The following is a 20,839-nucleotide window of genomic DNA, read 5'->3' as shown; positions in this document are numbered from 1 at the left end:
CCCTCTCTGTCTCTCTCTCTCTCTCTCTCTCTCCCTCTCTCTCTCTGTCTCTCTCTCACTCCCACTCCCACTCTCACTCTCTCTCTCTCACTCTCTCACTCTCTCTGTCTCTCTCACTCTCTCTGTCTCTCTCACTCTCTCTCTCTCACTCTCTCACTCTCTCTCTCTCTCTCACTCTCACTCTCTCTCTCTCTGTCTCTCTCTCTCCCTCTCTCTCTCTGTCTCTGTCTCTCACTCTCACTCTCTTCTGAATAAAATAGCACCAGTTGGATAAAACAGAACTAATTCTTGGTCCTACATCCTCTTAGTTTGATGTTTGGGTATAAAGATGCTCACACTCTTCATGTCGGGTTCATGAAGTCTGTTTAATTTAAAGCTTAATCACCCCTCACCAAACTGTAAATCCAGTCCCTCTTAGTCCGCCTGACTCACTGTGACAAAACAGACAATGGAGGTGGGCTCAGTGAATCAGTCACTTTGATTACCTTTAGGAGAACTCCTGTGTGACCTCAGACGTCCGCTCTCTTTGAAAGCTCGCTGTATTTATGTGAGGGAGATATTTATTCTACTGCGAGCCTTTTACATCTCAAACACTCGTTCAGGTCTCTGAGTGAGAAGCTGAATCTCCTCTTCCTCCTCCTCCTCGTGGGTGGTTAAGTTTACTTTTTTAATTCCCCGCACGAGGACCTCAAGTGTACTCTCGGTCCCAGTCTGTGACTCTTCTGCCTTCAGAGACGGCAGAGTCTGTAAAACTGTCTTTCTTTTATTTAGTGCAGTTTAAAAGCGTAATGGTATCATTCTGTTTTCAGTCGGACGGCTCCCAGACAGATTAGTGGGACAGAGATGAGATTACACAGTCACTTTTTCCATACACACACACACACACACACACACACACACACACACACACACACACACACACACACAAGCGTACACACAGCTGTGCAGACACTTGATTTAACAGTAAATTAAAAAGTGTGTCAGCAGCGTTTCCTTATAAAGCAGTGAAATAAAACCAGAGCCGTGCAGAGCAGAGCTGAGCAGGACTTTCTTTATTTCACCACAAAACAATATTTATAAATATATTAAAAAAACACATTTTTATTTATTTATAAGAGGGAGGAGACATTTGGTTCATTGAAGAAAATTCTGCTTCTGACCAGGTTAGGTTCACAGACTCAGTTACCATAGTAACTGACTCAGAGCTTAGGTTACCATAGTAACAGACTGAAAGCTTAATTTTACCTCTCATTCTGGATCGGGCTTGAGGTACCCCAAAAAATCCAGAGTTTCCCTCATTTCAGGATTAACATATTCTGAATTTTCCACAATCCCCCCTTTTCTGAATTAGCACACCGGTGTTTAAAAGGGTTGTTTCACACCAGGACCCAGGCCCAGGCTGACTCTCTCTCTCTTTCTCTATGTGTGTGTGATTTAATTCGGAGATGTTTTTTAATTTGCAGGAAAGATCATCATCGATGGGATCGACATCTGCAAGCTTCCTCTGCAGACGCTCCGGTCCAGACTCTCCATCATCCTCCAGGATCCCGTGTTATTTAGTGGATCTATCAGGTACAGAAACACACAAAGACCCTCTTTGACCAAAGGGTTTTCTCTTCAAGGTACTACATGGTCCCTGTGGGTCATTAGGTGTTTTCAAACCAAACAGTTCTGGGGACTTTTTGAAGAGGAACTATCCACTAAACACCATGGGGACTTTTTTTGTCTGTCTGCATTCTGATCAAATAAACTAGCTTTGTTGCAGATCGTAATTTCAACAGAATTAGCATCATGACAGTTTTTGTTTATGGCTGTAAGCTGCAAAGGAACCGAGTAGAATTGGACTCAAGTTTGGACACAGCTCTTTTTTTTTTTTTTTTTTGAAGTTTTTATTTAAGTTCAACTTTAAAGGCAGCTTACAGTGTGCGTTAATATTTTTTCTTTTTGTTAAGACATTTGCAACATCCGACAAAAAAATAATAATAATGATAATAATAATCATAATAATAGATAAACAAATAAAAAATAAATAAATACAAAATTTAATAAAAATAAAATTTAATAAAATACAATTAAATTAAATTAAAAAAAACCACAAAAAGACAGTTTGGACACACAGCTCTGAAACAACACGCTGTAAAGAACTGAAGCAACAAGAGATTAAATAAATCCAACTGAATCTGTCCTGAGACACACTCATCACATGATGACACACACACACACACACACACACACACACACACACACACACACACACACACACACACACACACAGAGTCCCAGCTGTGGGGTTAGTGGTTGAAGACTCAGTGGGAACTCTGGCTGGGACCTAAACTGACTTGGGTCACAGACGTCACAAAGTGTGGAGGTCGTTTTGTGTCTCTGTCACACACTCGCTCACACAACCTCTGCGTGTTTGTGTTACAAAGAAGAGACAGTGACTCTGGGTTTGTTATAAAAGACAAAGAGCATATGCTATTTGTTTGGACAGTGTGAGAGAGAGAGAGAGAGAGAGAGATGAATAGTGTGTGTGTGTGTGTGTGTGTGTGTGTGTGTGTGTGTGTCTTGGCATTTTACACCGGCTCGTGTTTATGCAAACGTCAGCCTGAGGCGAATGGTCGACAGTAACTGTTTCACACTGTTATCTTAGATGTTTCTCTTCTATTATAACACAGTTTGACTCACAAACACTCCCAACACACACACACACACACACACACACACACACACACACACACACACACACACACATACAGTTTCAGTAACGCTATCAAGAAAATGTGTCACAACAGGCCATTATTCCTCAAAATCTCACGAGGGAGGTAAGGACTGAGGAGCTCAATGTTGAACATGTTAAACAAGCATTTTAGTGATTCACACTTCAAATGAAGGTCACAATATTCACCATTAACTAGCTACTAATGTAGCGTAATTAAATTATTAAGATGTTATGTCTTTATTTAACCTCGGATTTAAGAAGGGGCCCCACTTCCTGTTAAAGGAAGAAAAAAACTTTAATGGTATAAGTTCATTAATTAATCAGTCAGTTTCATATCTTGAAAGAAGTAAGTTCTTAAGTTAAGAAAAAGAAAGTTTGGCAGAGACTCGTCTCTACGGCACAAACTTAAAAGAAAGGATTCGGACCGAAGTCCGAAGAGAAGCGAGCAAGAGCTGAAGCTCTAAACTTCAAGAAACCAAAACTAAGAAGAACCAAAGATCTGAGCTCGGTGTGAACTCTTATCACCTGGATGGGAGGAGGGGGGTCTGCAGGAGAAGAGGGGTGCCACCCACGGGTGACTCCCATTCTGACCGGAGGACAATTGTTTAAACTAAACCGAGTTTACTCAATAAGATTAAGAATAAGAATCTAAACATATATACGTCACCATACATTAATTTCGATATTATTTCTATCAGATCCACGTTGATGTAGGTTCACGTCATATATTTAGACAAACATTTCTATCAGATTCATGTTGAGATGAAAATCACACCATCTGGGAACATCCTCAGTTAATCCCATCCTGTAGGTGAACAAAAACATGTTATACAGTCAACATTCTTAATAAGACATATTAATAAAGTAGGAAAAGAAGTTGGTGTCTTTAAATAACACCTTCTATAGCTAATATCAAAGAGTATGCTTTATAACACGTCTAAATGTATAATTATGAAGGTTACGTATTCATGGATATTCTAACACTAGATGGCAATAGCGCTCCACATCGAATTCCTATTAAACATAATATAACTCTTATTCCTGTTCTGAAGATCAGATTTTGAGTTTAAAAAGATGATTATAATACATTCAATGTGACAATTACAAATATCTAGATGAAGAAAGACATAAATGTTCATTTGATGCAGAATTGAAAGCTGTGGTTTAATTCAGTTCTTCAGCAGTCCTTCAACAGATGGTCAATTTTGCGACTTTGCAGAGACTGGTTTCGGTCACAGTTCATGTCTTTGGGGTCAATTCGTAGATAGCAGAGTGTTCTGTTTCCGCTCGATTGTTTATTCCAGGTTTTGTAAAAGTTCATAACATCCTGTCTGAGAGGGAGACTTAAATCATTGATCAGTTCCTTTGTTCCTTGGTAAAAGTAATGTTAATCCACAGTCCTGAGTCCTGCAGGAAGAGAGGTTGTAAATGTGACTACTGATAACAGCTACACTAATTAGCATGCTAATTGCAAAATACACTTCACCATGTTTCTTTAACTCTAACATGTGTCTCTAGTCCGTCTACAAACCCCCCAATGATGAGAAAAGTTCATCCTCTCCGTCTTTTGCCTGCTCCACTTTTCAGAAAATGTGTGCTCAAACAGGCCGTTTGGAGATGTTCCCTTCATGACATCACAAAGGGTAGTAACCCCTCCCCCAGGTGGAGGACACGCCCACAGCTAGGTGTTTGTTCTGCCCTCTGAGTCTGCCTTCTCACCGTGGGTGAATTCTTCCTTGAGAAGCCATATGAAGTATGATCTCAGTGTGAACACTGAGTCCTCTTCTTTCAGGTTCAATCTGGATCCAGAGAGGACGTGCACCGACGATCGACTCTGGGAGGCGCTAGAGATCGCTCAGTTGAAGAACATGGTGAAAGCTCTGCCTGGAGGACTCGGTATTCACCATGTTTTCAGCTACAGACACGTTTGGTTTTTATTTCCAATAAAAGTTGCATGTTTTTTAATGTCTCTGTTTGATTTTTTGTCCGCTCAGACGCGGTGGTGACAGAAGGAGGAGAAAACTTCAGCGTGGGTCAGAGGCAGCTCTTCTGTCTGGCTCGAGCCTTTGTCAGAAAAAGCAGCATCCTCATCATGGACGAGGCCACGGCGTCGATAGACATGGCCACGGTGGGTTTATCAAATTATGACAAAGATTCTTAATGAACGGGTCCTGATGTTATTGCATATTGCTCCTTTAAGTCTAGTTTTATTATCACATCCTGACTCATTCCCATGCAGTACCGACCTGCTGAGCGTTGCAGCCCCATGCTTTTGACGCTTTTCATTTATTTGTATCTTTTTTTTCACCTGTAGGAGAACATCTTACAAAAAGTTGTGATGACTGCGTTTGCGGACAGAACAGTCGTCACGATCGCGGTAAGTCTTCTTCTTCTGTCTGTCGATTTAGCTGTTTTAAAAAAACAAGCAAGCAGCTATGTTTATCTGAACCAGATGAGAAACTAAATCCAGTCCTGCATGTAGCTGAAGGTCACTGATAGATCCAGATATCTGGCTTTCTTTCATCTATTATCCTTTCCTTCAAGTTTCCCCTTTGCAAACCGACTGCTCTCCCATACTTATGAACGTAGTATTCCAAATAGTGTCTTTAATGTGAAATCAGACCTCCTAGCTGTTTCTTTCACTTATCTGATTCTCCTTTTCTGACTTTGTCTCTCTGTGATACTGTCTTGTCCTCTCTTTACTTTCTTTCCTGGTGTTTTCCATCATCGTCTCCTGTTCAAACTTTCCTTTCCTCCCATATTCCTCCTGTTTCTAACATCTTGTCGCCAGCATCGTGTGTCCTCCATCTTGGAGGCCGAGCAGGTGTTGGTCTTCTCCTCTGGGATCTTGGTGGAAAGTGACTCGGGTCCGAACCTGCTAGCACAGGAGGATAGCCTCTTCCATGTGTTAGTGAGGACTCACAAGTAGACCCGGGACCAGCACAGACCACTTAGCCCATCTCCCTTCTGTTTTTCCCTTTTCCTGACGTTCCCTCGTTTCTTTTCCCACCTCTCTCTACTTCATCTTACTTTTCCTGGCTGAGTCTGGGTCTGCTGAAGACTTACTGCCTCTGACAGCCTGGTTGGTATCAAAAAAAAAACTACTGCATGCCGATTAGAAGATATTTTTTGTACCATGCAGTGCAGTTTGGTACAAACCTTATTTGTCGGATTTTTAAGACCTAAAAACCTTGCATTTAGTTAGAGCATGCAAAATGACCCTTACATCCTATTCACACTTATTACCCTCCAACACCCATTTTCTGACAAATGGAACCAACAATTTAGCTGCTTATTTTCATCACAGCACTGTTTGATTTAGGCTCAAGTCACAGGTTGCCAGAAAGGGAAAGGACAACATCGTCTGCATAAGTCCTTAACCTGGACAGCTTCTAGTCCTCAAATGACTTTATTCCAGTTGTAGTGCTTCATATTAAGGTTCCAACTTCCTAACACAGACCTTTATAAATAGGGTGCCCATGAGGTAAAGGTCCTTTAAACAGGTTTTTATAGTGTTTTGGCATATTCTCTGTCTAACCAGAAGCGATGTAAGAAGAGTGAGGTTTTGATAGAGATGTACAAAAGTAATTTTGATATAAAGAATCCAAATTTGCATGAGAAAATGTTGCATGTGATATTGCCAGCTGATCCAATAGTGGCATCTCTTATTATTTCCTAATAGTATCTTGGTATGGTATTCTTCCATCTGGTCAACGGATTAGAATTTACATGTAAACACAACAAAACAAGCTGATAAATTAAGAGCTTTGCTTTTTGTGTAAGTCGCTTTTGAAACACCATCGTCCAATATCAATGAGTTATACCTCATTTAAGATCTTGATGTATCTGAATCCTTAACTCAGGATCAATGTTTTGTTTGTCTCTATTGAATTGAACCACATTCTGAGCAGATGATTCTGATCCGACTGGGTTCAAATGAAGCCTCAAACCAGGAGTTAGCTCAAACAGAGAGCACAGTATCGTCTGCATAACGACTAACGTTGGCTCAACGATAGAAATTTTTTTATTGGAAGCACTGTCTAAGAATTGGATAAAGTTTGATAATTTTATGTTTGCTTGGGAACTATTAAAAGGAAATGCATTCTGAAACCCCTCAACTAATCCACCCACAATGCTTCAGGAGTTGAAGGCGGGGTCATACGATTGTTAATGTGTGCGTTCATTCATTTTGAGAGAATCTAACTGTCATTATTTCTGTTTGTCCAGCACCGTGTCCACACCATCCTCACACACGATCTGGTCATTGTGATGAAGCGGGGGAACATTTTGGAGTATGACAAACCCGAGACTCTTTTGGAGCAGGAGGGCGGGATGTTCGCTTCGTTCGTAAAGGCTGACATGTAGACGACAACAACTGACAGACTGATCAGTTGTTTCTTTTATCGCTTCTGTTTTTTTCATAATGACGGGAGAAGAGATCTGTGACTTTTCAGCACTAAGGTGAAGCCAATAATACACAGAGAAGCTTCTTGTTGTCTTCAGTTGAAGGCAAATCTGATCCAGAACCTCCAACAGATCATCTGTTGATATTTCTGAAGAGTTGTACTTGAATCTTTCAGTCGGGCAATTAAATGCTGCCTTTTTTTTTTTTTTTTAAAGTAATTTCCTGTACACATGATTTAATTCCTAAGTCTAATCATTTAATCCAATTTTTTATATATTGGAAATAATACATATATGGAGTTTTTCAACAAGTTAAAACATTTAAATACCATATCAGATCACTGACCTCGATACGTCCAGTATTGGGAACTTTTTACATCAATAGAAATTTAAAAATCTTTAATTATTTTGTTAAAAATGTTTCTTATATTTCACATTTTAAACCTATGCACAAACCGTATGAGTATTATCACTTTGAAGCACTTGTATCATGCAATAATAGGGGAAGAAGGGAAACGCTTGTTAAAGTAATGTTGGCTTTGTGTTGCTCCAGCTGGTCTTTGTCCAGTCTGGTCTGCACTGCAAAGTCTGTATTTGTTTAGACCGGGCTTCAGAGCAGACTTAGACACCAGTTGCATCAGCCTGGTCAATTCAGAACAGGGTCAAAACACGGGTTTGACTGCAAAACTAGACATTGCAATAAGCAGCAGTTTAGCCTTTTAACCAAATATCAGAAGTAGTTGACTTCTAGAGCTATAACAGAGGTCAATCACAGTCTAGGCTAAGCTGGTTTCTGGTCTTGGAATGAATAAGTAAACAACAGCCAAGCTAACTTCAAACGCTGCTAAAGTGTTGCGTCCACCTAGACTCTGGAGAAGAGCTAAAACGTGATAACTGGTGGTGTCTTTGTGTGGTTTGGTCTGATTGTGATTATTTTACTGACCTGACGCTTTGCATTGTGGGAGAAAGACTGGTCTGATGCATACTGTAGATTTTGACTGAATCAGTACCACATCCAGGTATCTTTGTCAAACTGTGGATCTTGCATTTGTCGCATACTGCATTTTGGCCGAATCAGTTCTTACTACCAGTGAAGTAGGCGGATTTGGAAACAGCCTCAGACTTAACGTCCGCTCTTTGAGAGAAGAAGTCGAGAGGGGACAATCGGTTAAAACCCAAGTCCCACTTAGAAAAAGACCAAGAACATGTCAAGTTGATGCAACTGTTTAATTTTTTTTTTTTTTGGTGTAGTCACATTTTCTATGTTAAGTTCTGAATTAGAAGTTTTACTGATAGAACTGACACCGCTGCTGTGGTGTGGTGTTTTTTTTTTTTTAGTGTCCATCAAACCAAACTGTCCTCGCTGATTTCAAACTGTGTGAGGCTGCAGTCACATGATGTCAGAAGACGTCTCTTATCCCAAATTTAAATTTAGGATTTTTTTATGACGATTCTCCTCCTGAACCGGCCTAACGTGGGTCATCAACATTGTCCACATTCTCACATCTGGACTGAAACACTTTGCAAACTTAGCAAACCCTGAAAATGAGACGTCGGTGTTCCTCCAGCGCTGTCTGTTCTATCAGTTCTATTTCTATCCTCCACTAGTGCAAACACTGTAGGGTGTCGGCGCTGAAGCCGCTGAACCCGCTGTCTGTCTGCAGTCATGCTTTGCTGAACTTATAATCCTCGGGACAATAAGCCCGGAAATGAGCTCGCGTTATCTCCAGAGACGCTTCTTCAAGAGGACTCGGAGCGGTTTTAAAAGTCTTCAAATTACAGAGCGGACAGAGTTTGATTTACAGCTCTAATCTTAAATCGTGTGTGTTGAATCTAGCCCAAGAGACGAGTTGGAAGAAGAAGATGAATTTATCATTTCATACAGGAAGCAACACAGCGTTCTTCACAGGAGCAAAAACAATCAAACAGACAGGTGTATGCTTAAGCAATTCAAGTTGGCCAAGTTAGCAACATCATTAGCATTTAGCGGCTAACAAATTGATTAAACCTGGAGTCTTAATATATTTTAGTCCAAGCGTCCATCTCCTGGTTTCAGTGGTGAAGATGACTCAAGTCAGTGAGCTTCACTAAACAACAACATGAGCACCGCTAATGTTTTATCTTCGTTTTTACTCTCGACTCAACTCGACACACCAAACAAGTCGAGACTCGACCTTTTCTGAAGTCTCTCTGGAAGCGGTGCTTTTGTCCCTTTTTTGTATTCTCGTCTTCAGATATCCTTATTTCTACTCTTTGAATGCTTTTAATGAGATTTTTTAAAAATGACTTTGTACTGTACAGACTGAATGCCAAATAGATTCTGTTTTTTTTTTAAAAATTTTAAACATTGTACTCGAGTATGTTTCATCTCAACGAGTTGCCACGTTGGGTCCGTTGCAGTGAGTGTGAGCTTGTGTGTGGGGGGGCGATGAGTCCAGGAGGAGGAGCTGCAACCAAAAAATGCGACTGCCTCCACCTTTAATTTCTTTATTTGACTACATCGATGAAAAACATGATCTGTTACTTTTCTTCTCTGTCTTCAGTTTTGATGAAAACAGATTTTTTTTCCCCCCATGTGTCTCACTCGTTAACTTATTGGCCTGAACGTACATATTCATATCTTTTTTTTGCATGTTTAAAAAAGCCACACTGACATTTTCCTTCTTCTCTGACAAATGCCCGTCTGACTGTTAATAAAGCATCTTAAACACCACACATCCTTTGTGCGAGCACTGGCTCATTAAGGTCGATTTCAACATTTTTAAATGTATGTCATGTACATTCTGTATATCCAAGAATTTATAAGCATCTATATCAGAGTGATATTATGTGTGCCTCGTTTTTTTCTACACTTGAAATGATAATAAAATGCTTTTGAGTGATGTGAGTTTTTTTTTTTCCCCCCCAGGTTTGGCTAAGCAACTATATATTACTAAATGGCGCCCCCTGGTGGTGAAGTCTAACATGTATAGATACTTCACTTTGAAAGCAAGGTGGAGACTTGTTGAGCTGCAGGAAAGAGAAAGTCTTTCTTGTTTCACTGCAGCCTCCAATAATGTTTTTGGAAGGAATCTCGTGACCCTCCTCAGTATCTCATGACCCCCTAAAGGGTCCCGAGCCCCCACTTTGGGAACCACTGACTTAAAACACATTTATTTTGGTGCAAAAAAAGATTAAAGATGAAAAAGAGCCATGTTGTGTTTGAAACATGAATTCAGTTTTCAGTTGTTTGTCAGTTTTCTCCACAATGGAAACAGGTAAGTGTGTGTTGTACTTTAAAGCAACTTGAACTCAATTAAAAAAAATCTGTTACTTTATATTTATTTATTCACCTATAATACAAAAAATAACCAGAAAACAGTCTTATACACAGTCCTATATATCACAGTACAGATCATAGTTTGCAGTGTAACACGTTATTCAAACAAACAGCCTACAAAGCAGCGATTCTCAACTGGTGGGTCAGGACCCAAAAGTGGGTCGCAGAGCCATTTTCAGTGGGTCGTCTGAAAAAACCCCAAAATGTTGCAAAAAGTCTATGACGTGGTTTTAAAACATGTCTGTTTTGTTCTGTCTTTGTTGTTCTTTCTCATTTTGTTCCATATGAGCTCCAAACTTTAATCTTTTTCATGAGTGGTTGAAAACATTCAGATATTTGGGTCATGATTTCACGTTGAGGAGGTGATGGTGGGTCCTGAGGCTACAGCAGCTGAGAAAGAATGTGATGAAATCTGTGTCAGACTTTTATCACCGCCCCTTGTTCACCTGAGAATAAGATCTCCAAATCTGTGCAGCTTCAAACTCATTTGAAGTCAGATAAATGTGGAAACTTTGTAGGAAATAGAAATGTAAATTTGTTCATTTAAGGGAATGAATCAAAGATTGAACCTGGAAGTTTTTATTTTAGGCTAAACTTAAAGTTTGTGAGGCATTTGAGGGATTTAAATTGTTTCCAATATGTGTTAAAAGTCGAAAGGTTGCGTTTTCCTGCGTTCCCTGAGGTGTCCGTGAAAGCAGCAGCACCCTGGTCTGAGCGGGTCTGGACTCTGGGAGCTGGACTACGTCAACAAGCAGAGAGAGGAGAGGAGAGGAGCCCGTCCCTGCCCTCAGAGGAGCAGCTGAGCGGAGCAGCCTCAGAAGGAGAAGAGTTTCCTGCAGGTGGACATGTTGGATCCGCGCGTAAAGACGCTCTGAACGCGGATGACAAAAACAACCTTCACCACTTTTATTTCTTAATTTCTTCACGATCAAGATCAGAAAATGCTGGCAAGGAAAAGCATTATCCCGGAGGAGTTCGGTCTGCCGGGGCTGGTCTCCCGGCTGCCCCGAAAACCGGTGTTCAGAGACCGCGTGAACAAGGCGCGCTTCATCGCCAAGAACGGCTCGTGCAACCTGGCGCACAAGAACATCCGGGAGCAGGGCCGATTCCTGCAGGACGTGTTCACCACGCTGGTGGACATGAAGTGGCGCTTCACGCTGGTCATCTTCACCACCACCTTCGTCAGCAGCTGGCTGCTCTTCGGCATGAGCTGGTGGCTGGTGGCGTTTGCGCACGGAGACCTGGACCCGGAGGGGCAGACCGGAGCTCACTGCGTCACCGCCGTCAAGTAAGAAACTCTCAGAACAAAGTTATCACGAAGGACATGAAAGAGTGCACTTTAGCTTCTTTAAATGTTTTTATTAGACTTTTATTCTTTATTTTTATCCATCGAAACTCCTTCTCTTCTTCTTCTGTTTTTTCTGCATTTTTAATCCCACAGAGGAAGAGGAGGAGAGGGAGAGACAGATATTATTCATGACAGGAAGTCAGGGGAAGTTTTGCCCCACACAGTATCAGGGGAAATAAAGTAAAGTTTTCAGGGGCAGACGGGAAAGTTTGGCACCTCCCTCTTGCTTCCTTCCTTATTTCCTTCCGTCCTTCCATCCTTCGTTCATTCCATTCTTTCTCTATCTCACCTTTTTTGGCAGCTACCTCTTCTTCAGGTTTCCTTCTTTCATATTTTTGTCTCTCATCAACAGTTGAAAGTAATTCAGTAAAAACAAGACTCCATATTCATTTGTAAGTGTACTTACATAAATAATAATTCCACCTGAGACACGGGGAGATCTGATTGGTGGATAAAAGATGTAAAAAACAAACATATTTGACTTAAACGTAAAAGCAACAATAAGAAGTTGGATATGATTTTTGTGTTTGTGTGTACAAGCAATGGTGTAACTACTGACAGTACAACTGGGGCCCATGTGCGGGGTCGACCAGCCAGTCGATCAGGGGCCGGGTTGGATGACAGTTTCATGATTTTTTTTCTGCATGTTGATATAAATTTCCTGCCGTGGAATTATCTTGAAAGATGTGTTTGTCCGTTTGGGCGCAGGAGTGGAGGGCCATGGCTCATGCCCAGTCTCTCTCTCTCTCTCTCTCTCTTCAGGTCGTTCACTTCGGCCTTCCTGTTCTCCATCGAGGTTCAGGTGACCATCGGCTTCGGGGGGCGGATGATAACGGAGCAGTGTCCGACCGCCATCACCGTCCTCATCATGCAGAACATCGCCGGGCTCATCATCAACGCCGTCATGCTGGGTGAGGCTTGAAACAGTTTACCCCAAACTAGAAGGGACAAATGTTTATGCTGTTGCCATGGTGATTTCAGACGCCGCCCTACCAGTTTGTCTATAGGTACAATCAGGAATGGACGCCCCTGAAGTCTCACGGCTGAGAGCCAGAATATCAATCAAGCCAGGAATTCCCACGAGCGGTCGGGAGCAGCTGATCGGGTTGAAGGTGGCGCCCCCTTCTGGATTGACTTTACCTTTTGCGTCCTCTCCTCAGGTTGTATCTTCATGAAGACGGCTCAGTCGAACCGCCGAGCAGAGACGCTGATCTTCAGCCGTCACGGCGTCATCGCCGTCAGAAACAACAGTCTGTGTTTCATGATCCGTATCGGGGATCTCAGGAAGAGCATGATCATAGGAGCGACCGTCCGACTCCAGGTGTTTACACGACCTCGATGCTCTCTCTCTCTTTTGTTAAACTCCAGATTCTCTTCTCCTGATCATTTGGTGTTCCTCTTGTCCTCTCTCCAAATAAATTCTGAACACACTTTATCTGCAGGTGGTGAGGAAGACGACCACTCCCGAGGGCGAGGTGATCCCCATCCATCAGATCGACGTCCAGACGGAGAGCGCCGCCGCCAGTAACAGCCTGTTCCTCCTCGCCCCGCTCATCATCTGTCACATCATCGACAAGAACAGGTACAGTGTGTCAGGAACAACGACCATATCTGTGATGTTGATCCAGAATAAATGAAGCATTTAGATGATCGCTGAACAAACTTTAGGAGGAGAAAACATTTTTCGACTGAAGGGGTCAAATAAAGATTTAAAAAAAAAAGTATTTTAAAGTCTTTAAATGTGATTTTTCACACTTAAATGTAGAAATCAAGTCTATCCTCTGAAAATAACTCTGTGAGTCATGACTGTCTACAATGGGTGTAACACCCGAGTCCCACTGTCTGTGATGTTTTCAGAGTTTTCAGAGTCCTATCTTCACTTTGTTTACATCGCCCGGACAGCCGGCTGACTCCTCCCCTCATGTATAAAAGTTGTTCAATTGAGGGACTAGAGAAAAGAAGAATAACATACTGTACTCACTGCTTAACTGTGTTTCTAGATCACGCTCATTTCAGGTAAATTTACATGCAGGGTGAAGATACGAGCAGAATAAAGATCGCTAGCATTAGCATGCTAACACAACAATGCACCGCGAGTTGTTTTGGTTTCATGCTGGTGCTCAAGGGCGACATCTGCTGGATCAAAAAATCACATATAAAGCCTTTAAAAGATGAACGTCTGGAGACAACATGTCAGCACCTCACAGAGTTTGTAGTCACAGAATCAGATTTTTAAAAGACTGCAGGGTCACTCTTCTGTAAGACTACAACTAGATTCCTTATGAGATTTGTTTCCCATCATGCACCTGTCCTGGTTTGAAATGTACAGCTGCATCTTTTGAGCAGAAAACCAGAAAAATGAGGAGAAACTGTTCACATGCCATCTCCTTTTCTGTCCCTTCTTAAATCTCTCCTATAAGCTACGACTTGTTGCTAAAAAAAAATGAAATTTTTACACCAAAAATCAAAAATTCCTGGAAAATGTTGATAAACTAACCAATCACGTCAGCTTGTCTGTTTGTTCTTTATGCCTACGTTAAAGTAAGAAGGAAGTGGTGAGTATCACATTTCTAACTCATACAGCACAGTGTACACTCCAGGCTGTGTTTTAAAGAAACAGACTGACAGTATGAGACGTCTTCATTCTGACTGTGTCCGTCCCGCCGGCAGCCCGCTGTACGACCTGTCCGCCATGGAGATGCAGTGCAGCGACCTGGAGGTGATCGTCATCCTGGAGGGGGTCGTGGAGACGACGGGGATCACGACGCAGGCCCGCACCTCCTACATCTCCGAGGAGATCCAGTGGGGTCACCGCTTCGTTCCCATAGTGACCGAGGAGGAGGGCGTGTACTCGGTGGATTACTCCAAGTTTGGGAACACAGTGAAGGTGAGAGAGACACAGGCTGTATCCGAATTACCAAGTACCTACTCAATCTGTCAGTAGGCAGTACCTACTATCTGCTGTATACTGTTTAGTACCTACTATCTACTATTTACTGTTTAGTACCTACTATCTGCTGTTTACTGTTTAGTACCTACTATCTGCTGTTTACTGTTTAGTACCTACTATCTGCTGTTTACTGTTTAGTACCTACTATCTGCTGTTTACTGTTTAGTACCTACTATCTGCTGTTTACTGTTTAGTACCTACTATCTGCTGTTTACTGTTTAGTATCTACTATCTGCTGTATACTGTTTAGTATCTACTATCTGCTGTATACTGTTTAGTACCTACTATCTGCTGTTTACTGTTTAGTACCTACTATCTGCTGTTTACTGTTTAGTATCTACTATCTGCTGTATACTGTTTAGTATCTACTATCTGCTGTATACTGTTTAGTATCTACTATCTGCTGTATACTGTTTAGTACCTACTATCTGCTGTATACTGTTTAGTATCTACTATCTGCTGTACACTGTTTAGTATCTACTATCTGCTGTATACTGTTTAGTATCTACTATCTGCTGTATACTGTTTAGTATCTACTATCTGCTGTATACTGTTTAGTACCTACTATCTACTGTATACTGTTTAGTACCTACTATCTGCTGTATACTGTTTAGTATCTACTATCTACTGTTTACTGTTTAGTACCTACTATCTGCTGTATACTGTTTAGTATCTACTATCTGCTGTATACTGTTTAGTATCTACTATCTGCTGTATACTGTTTAGTACCTACTATCTGCTGTATACTGTTTAGTATCTACTATCTGCTGTATACTGTTTAGTATCTACTATCTACTGTTTACTGTTTAGTACCTACTATCTGCTGTATACTGTTTAGTATCTACTATCTGCTGTATACTGTTTAGTATCTACTATCTGCTGTATACTGTTTAGTACCTACTATCTACTATATACTGTTTAGTACCTACTATCTGCTGTATACTGTTTAGTACCTACTATCTGCTGTATACTGTTTAGTACCTACTATCTGCTGTATACTGTTTAGTACCTACTATCTGCTGTTTACTGTTTAGTACCTACTATCTACTATATACTGTTTAGTACCTACTATCTGCTGTTTACTGTTTAGTACCTACTATCTACTATATACTGTTTAGTACCTACTATCTGCTGTTTACTGTTTAGTACCTACTATCTGCTGTTTACTGTTTAGTACCTACTATCTGCTGTATACTGTTTAGTACCTACTATCTGCTGTATACTGTTTAGTACCTACTATCTACTATATACTGTTTAGTACCTACTATCTGCTGTTTACTGTTTAGTATCTACTATCTGCTGTTTACTGTTTAGTACCTACTATCTGCTGTATACTGTTTAGTACCTACTATCTGCTGTTTACTGTTTAGTACCTACTATCTGCTGTATACTGTTTAGTACCTACTATCTGCTGTATACTGTTTAGTACCTACTATCTACTATATACTGTTTAGTATCTACTATCTGCTGTTTACTGTTTAGTATCTACTATCTGCTGTTTACTGTTTAGTACCTACTATCTGCTGTATACTGTTTAGTACCTACTATCTGCTGTTTACTGTTTAGTACCTACTATCTGCTGTTTACTGTTTAGTACCTACTATCTGCTGTATACTGTTTAGTACCTACTATCTGCTGTTTACTGTTTAGTACCTACTATCTACTATATACTGTTTAGTACCTACTATCTGCTGTTTACTGTTTAGTATCTACTATCTGCTGTTTACTGTTTAGTACCTACTATCTGCTGTATACTGTTTAGTACCTACTATCTGCTGTTTACTGTTTAGTACCTACTATCTGTGCTGTTTACTGTTTAGTACCTACTATCTGCTGTATACTGTTTAGTACCTACTATCTGCTGTATACTGTTTAGTACCTACTATCTGCTGTATACTGTTTAGTACCTACTATCTGCTGTATACTGTTTAGTACCTACTATCTGTGCTGTATACTGTTTAGTACCTACTATCTACTGTATACTGTTTAGTACCTACTATCTGCTGTATACTGTTTAGTACCTACTATCTACTGTATACTGTTTAGTACCTACTATCTGCTGTATACTGTTTAGTACCTACTATCTGCTGTATACTGTTTAGTACCTACTATCTGCTGTATACTGTTTAGTACCTACTATCTACTGTATACTGTTTAGTACCTACTATCTACTGTATACTGTTTAGTACCTACTATCTGCTGTATACTGTTTAGTACCTACTATCTGCTGTATACTGTTTAGTACCTACTATCTGTGCTGTTTACTGTTTAGTACCTACTATCTGCTGTATACTGTTTAGTACCTACTATCTGCTGTATACTGTTTAGTACCTACTATCTGCTGTATACTGTTTAGTACCTACTATCTGTGCTGTATACTGTTTAGTACCTACTATCTACTGTATACTGTTTAGTACCTACTATCTACTGTTTACTGTTTAGTACCTACTATCTACTGTATACTGTTTAGTACCTACTATCTGCTGTATACTGTTTAGTATCTACTATCTGCTGTATACTGTTTAGTACCTACTATCTACTGTATACTGTTTAGTACCTACTACCTGCTGTATACTGTTAAGTACCTACTATCTGCTGTATACTGTTAAGTACCTACTATCTGCTGTATACTGTTTAGTACCTACTATCTGCTGTATACTGTTTAGTACCTACTATCTGCTGTATACTGTTTAGTACCTACTATCTGCTGTATACTGTTTAGTACCTACTATCTGCTGTTTACTGTTTAGTACCTACTATCTGCTGTATACTGTTTAGTACCTACTATCTGCTGTATACTGTTTAGTACCTACTATCTGCTGTATACTGTTTAGTATCTACTATCTGCTGTATACTGTTTAGTACCTACTATCTGCTGTATACTGTTTAGTACCTACTATCTGCTGTTTACTGTTTAGTATCTACTATCTGCTGTTTACTGTTTAGTACCTACTATCTGCTGTATACTGTTTAGTACCTACTATCTGCTGTATACTGTTTAGTACCTACTATCTGCTGTATACTGTTTAGTACCTACTATCTGCTGTTTACTGTTTCGTATCTACTATCTGCTGTATACTGTTTAGTATCTACTATCTGCTGTATACTGTTTAGTACCTACTATCTGCTGTTTACTGTTTAGTACCTACTATCTGCTGTATACTGTTTAGTACCTACTATCTACTGTATACTGTTTAGTACCTACTATCTACTGTATACTGTTTAGTACCTACTATCTGCTGTATACTGTTTAGTACCTACTATCTACTGTATACTGTTTAGTACCTACTATCTGCTGTATACTGTTTAGTACCTACTATCTGCTGTATACTGTTTAGTACCTACTATCTGCTGTATACTGTTTAGTACCTACTATCTGCTGTATACTGTTTAGTACCTACTATATGTGCTGTATACTGTTTAGTACCTACTATCTACTGTATACTGTTTAGTACCTACTATCTGCTGTATACTGTTTAGTACCTACTATCTACTGTATACTGTTTAGTACCTACTATCTACTGTATACTGTTTAGTATCTACTATCTGCTGTATACTGTTTAGTACCTACTATCTACTGTATACTGTTTAGTACCTACTATCTACTGTTTACTGTTTAGTACCTACTATCTGCTGTATACTGTTTAGTATCTACTATCTGCTGTATACTGTTTAGTACCTACTATCTACTGTATACTGTTTAGTACCTACTACCTGCTGTATACTGTTAAGTACCTACTATCTGCTGTATACTGTTTAGTACCTACTATCTGCTGTACACTGTTTAGTACCTACTATCTGCTGTATACTGTTTAGTACCTACTATCTGCTGTTCACTGTTTAGTACCTACTATCTGCTGTATACTGTTTAGTATCTACTATCTGCTGTATACTGTTTAGTACCTACTATCTGCTGTGTACTGTTTAGTACCTACTATCTGCTGTATACTGTTTAGTACCTACTATCTGCTGTTTACTGTTTAGTATCTACTATCTGCTGTATACTGTTTAGTACCTACTATCTGCTGTTTACTGTTTAGTATCTACTATCTGCTGTATACTGTTTAGTATCTACTATCTGCTGTATACTGTTTAGTACCTACTACCTGCTGTACACTGTTTAGTACCTACTATCTACTGTATACTGTTTAGTACCTACTATCTGCTGTTTACTGTTTAGTATCTACTATCTGCTGTATACTGTTTAGTACCTACTATCTGCTGTATACTGTTTAGTATCTACTATCTGCTGTATACTGTTTAGTATCTACTATCTGCTGTATACTGTTTAGTACCTACTACCTGCTGTACACTGTTTAGTACCTACTATCTGCTGTATACTCTTTAGTACCTACTATTCAGTAGGCAGATATTTGTTCCTACTTCTTCTGATTCATTCAGTATGGAAGTGACGTCATTTACGTTTCCCGAACCGGCCGCATTCACCCGTTTTTTTTTTGTTTATCTTTATTCAAGAAGAGCAATGCTCATATACAGTCAGGTAAACAAAAAACAATATCACAATGTAAATCAAGTAAAAGATTAAATAACTAAATAACATACAGTACATAAAGTACAAATGAAAGACAGTAATATACAGAATATAAAATAAACCAATAAAGACACATTTAAATAGTGAGATCATTATTTAAATAGAGGGGGAAAGGTTTTATAATAATGCAGATATTTGTTATATTTTCTGTTGTTAATTAAAAGTAGTGATTTCAGTCGGGACTTTAACTCTAGATTAATAATTGATTCAATTAATCCACGCTCGTTTGTTTTAATTTGGAGGCGGACGAGACGTGACGATTTACGTTTAATTGCGCACAGCATTGTGGGTAAAATACAATTCATTTCCTGAAAGCACGCATCCGATCCATACTGCATGAAACCAGGAAGTTAATATCCATACTGAAATGTTCAGTATACTGAGGCGGACCCAAAAAATGACCACTGAATGACCACGAGAGTTCAGTCTACTGAAACTCTCTACTGAAAAGTACTGACTACTGAACTGTGGATATTCAGAAAGGGCCACAAAGTGATCTGCTTTGTAGACATGAAGTGGATTGTGTAAAGTGTGTGACCTTTGAACTTACCTGCACATATTATGCTTTTAAACAGTTAACTTTACTCCAGTAACACATTTCAGGTTTCTTTGTCTCACCTGTCAAAATGTTTCTCTGACTTGTTTATAAATTGCTCAGAGACACTTCCACTTCTCTAAATATTCCTCTGTTTCTCTTCTTCAAGGTAGCGACGCCTCGCTGCAGCGCCCGAGAGCTGGACGAGAAGCCGTCCATCCTGATCCAGACGCTGCAGAAGAGCGAGATGTCGCACCAGAACTCTCTGAGGAAGCGTAACTCCATGAGGCGCAACAACTCCATGCGGAAAGGCGGAGCGAGCAGCGGCGGCCTGCGCAGGAACAACTCGGGGCTCCTCGCGCCCAAAGTCCAGTTTTACACCTCGACCGAGGGCGGCGCCAGCCTGAACGCCGTCACCTGACATGAGGCCCGCCTCCTGCTGGCTGCCCTGCTCCTCCTGGCGGGAAGGAGGATTGTGGGTGTTGTAGTTTCTCCTGCTCTAACGGGACTCATTCTTTCATTAACGGCTTTTTCTAGTCTTCACTCGCAGCACTTTTTACTTCATGATCTTTTTTCTAATAAATTGTGTTTTATCTTTTCCTTATTCAAATGTTAGGGACGTTTTCTCAGCACTGATCGAGCCACCAGACACCAAAACATTTTGTTTTCTAAAAACTAACCATTGAAGCAATAATCACAAGCACTGGACCTTCACATCTAGTTGACTGTTAACTGTTTTAGGAGACATATTTTTGTATTTTCATAAATTCACAGTTAACTGGTGGCGATAAGTCACCATACTGTACGTGTGTATTTTTCACTTTATTGTGTCATTTGTGTTGTTTGAGAATAAACACACTCACTTCATATAAATGTGTTATTTTATTTTGAAATGTTGGTGGTGAAGATTTAATATCTTTTTTATTCGTTTTATCGTTTTATTTTTATTTTTATAAATTGTATTTATAAACATTTTTCCAAATGTAGATTACGATGTCTTTCAGTGCATTGA

General features: G+C 40.0%; 2 protein-coding genes across 4 annotated transcripts in view; both read left to right on the top strand.

Moving 5' to 3' along the window:
- Positions 1–7,334, top strand: part of abcc9 (ATP-binding cassette, sub-family C (CFTR/MRP), member 9) — a 44,562-nt gene extending 37,228 nt beyond the window's left edge. For 2 of the 3 annotated variants that reach the window (XM_061030312.1, XM_061030313.1), the window contains 5 exons: positions 1,464–1,572; positions 4,512–4,615; positions 4,714–4,847; positions 5,034–5,096; positions 6,947–7,334. In XM_061030312.1, the coding sequence (XP_060886295.1) occupies positions 1,464–1,572; positions 4,512–4,615; positions 4,714–4,847; positions 5,034–5,096; positions 6,947–7,084 (548 nt within the window). In that variant the 3' untranslated portion in view covers positions 7,085–7,334. Of the gene's footprint in view, positions 1–1,463; positions 1,573–4,511; positions 4,616–4,713; positions 4,848–5,033; positions 5,097–5,510; positions 5,802–6,946 lie in introns of all 3 variants that reach the window. The other variant, XR_009666075.1, reaches the window with a different exon arrangement.
- A 3,849-nt stretch (positions 7,335–11,183) lies between these two features.
- kcnj8 (potassium inwardly rectifying channel subfamily J member 8) lies at positions 11,184–20,700 on the top strand. Its single transcript, XM_061030321.1, has 6 exons — positions 11,184–11,730; positions 12,553–12,701; positions 12,951–13,111; positions 13,233–13,372; positions 14,461–14,677; positions 19,997–20,700. The coding sequence occupies exons 1-6, from the start codon at positions 11,384–11,386 to the stop codon at positions 20,246–20,248; spliced, it is 1,266 nt and encodes a 421-aa protein (XP_060886304.1). The 5' UTR covers positions 11,184–11,383; the 3' UTR covers positions 20,249–20,700.
- The last annotated feature ends 139 nt before the right edge of the window (positions 20,701–20,839 follow it).

The sequence above is a fragment of the Labrus mixtus genome, chromosome 22 (assembly GCF_963584025.1).
Source record: "Labrus mixtus chromosome 22, fLabMix1.1, whole genome shotgun sequence".
NCBI classification, from domain to species: domain Eukaryota; kingdom Metazoa; phylum Chordata; class Actinopteri; order Labriformes; family Labridae; genus Labrus; species Labrus mixtus.
Note: the sequence above shows the minus strand (reverse complement) of the source record. Positions and strands in the feature narration are given on the sequence as shown.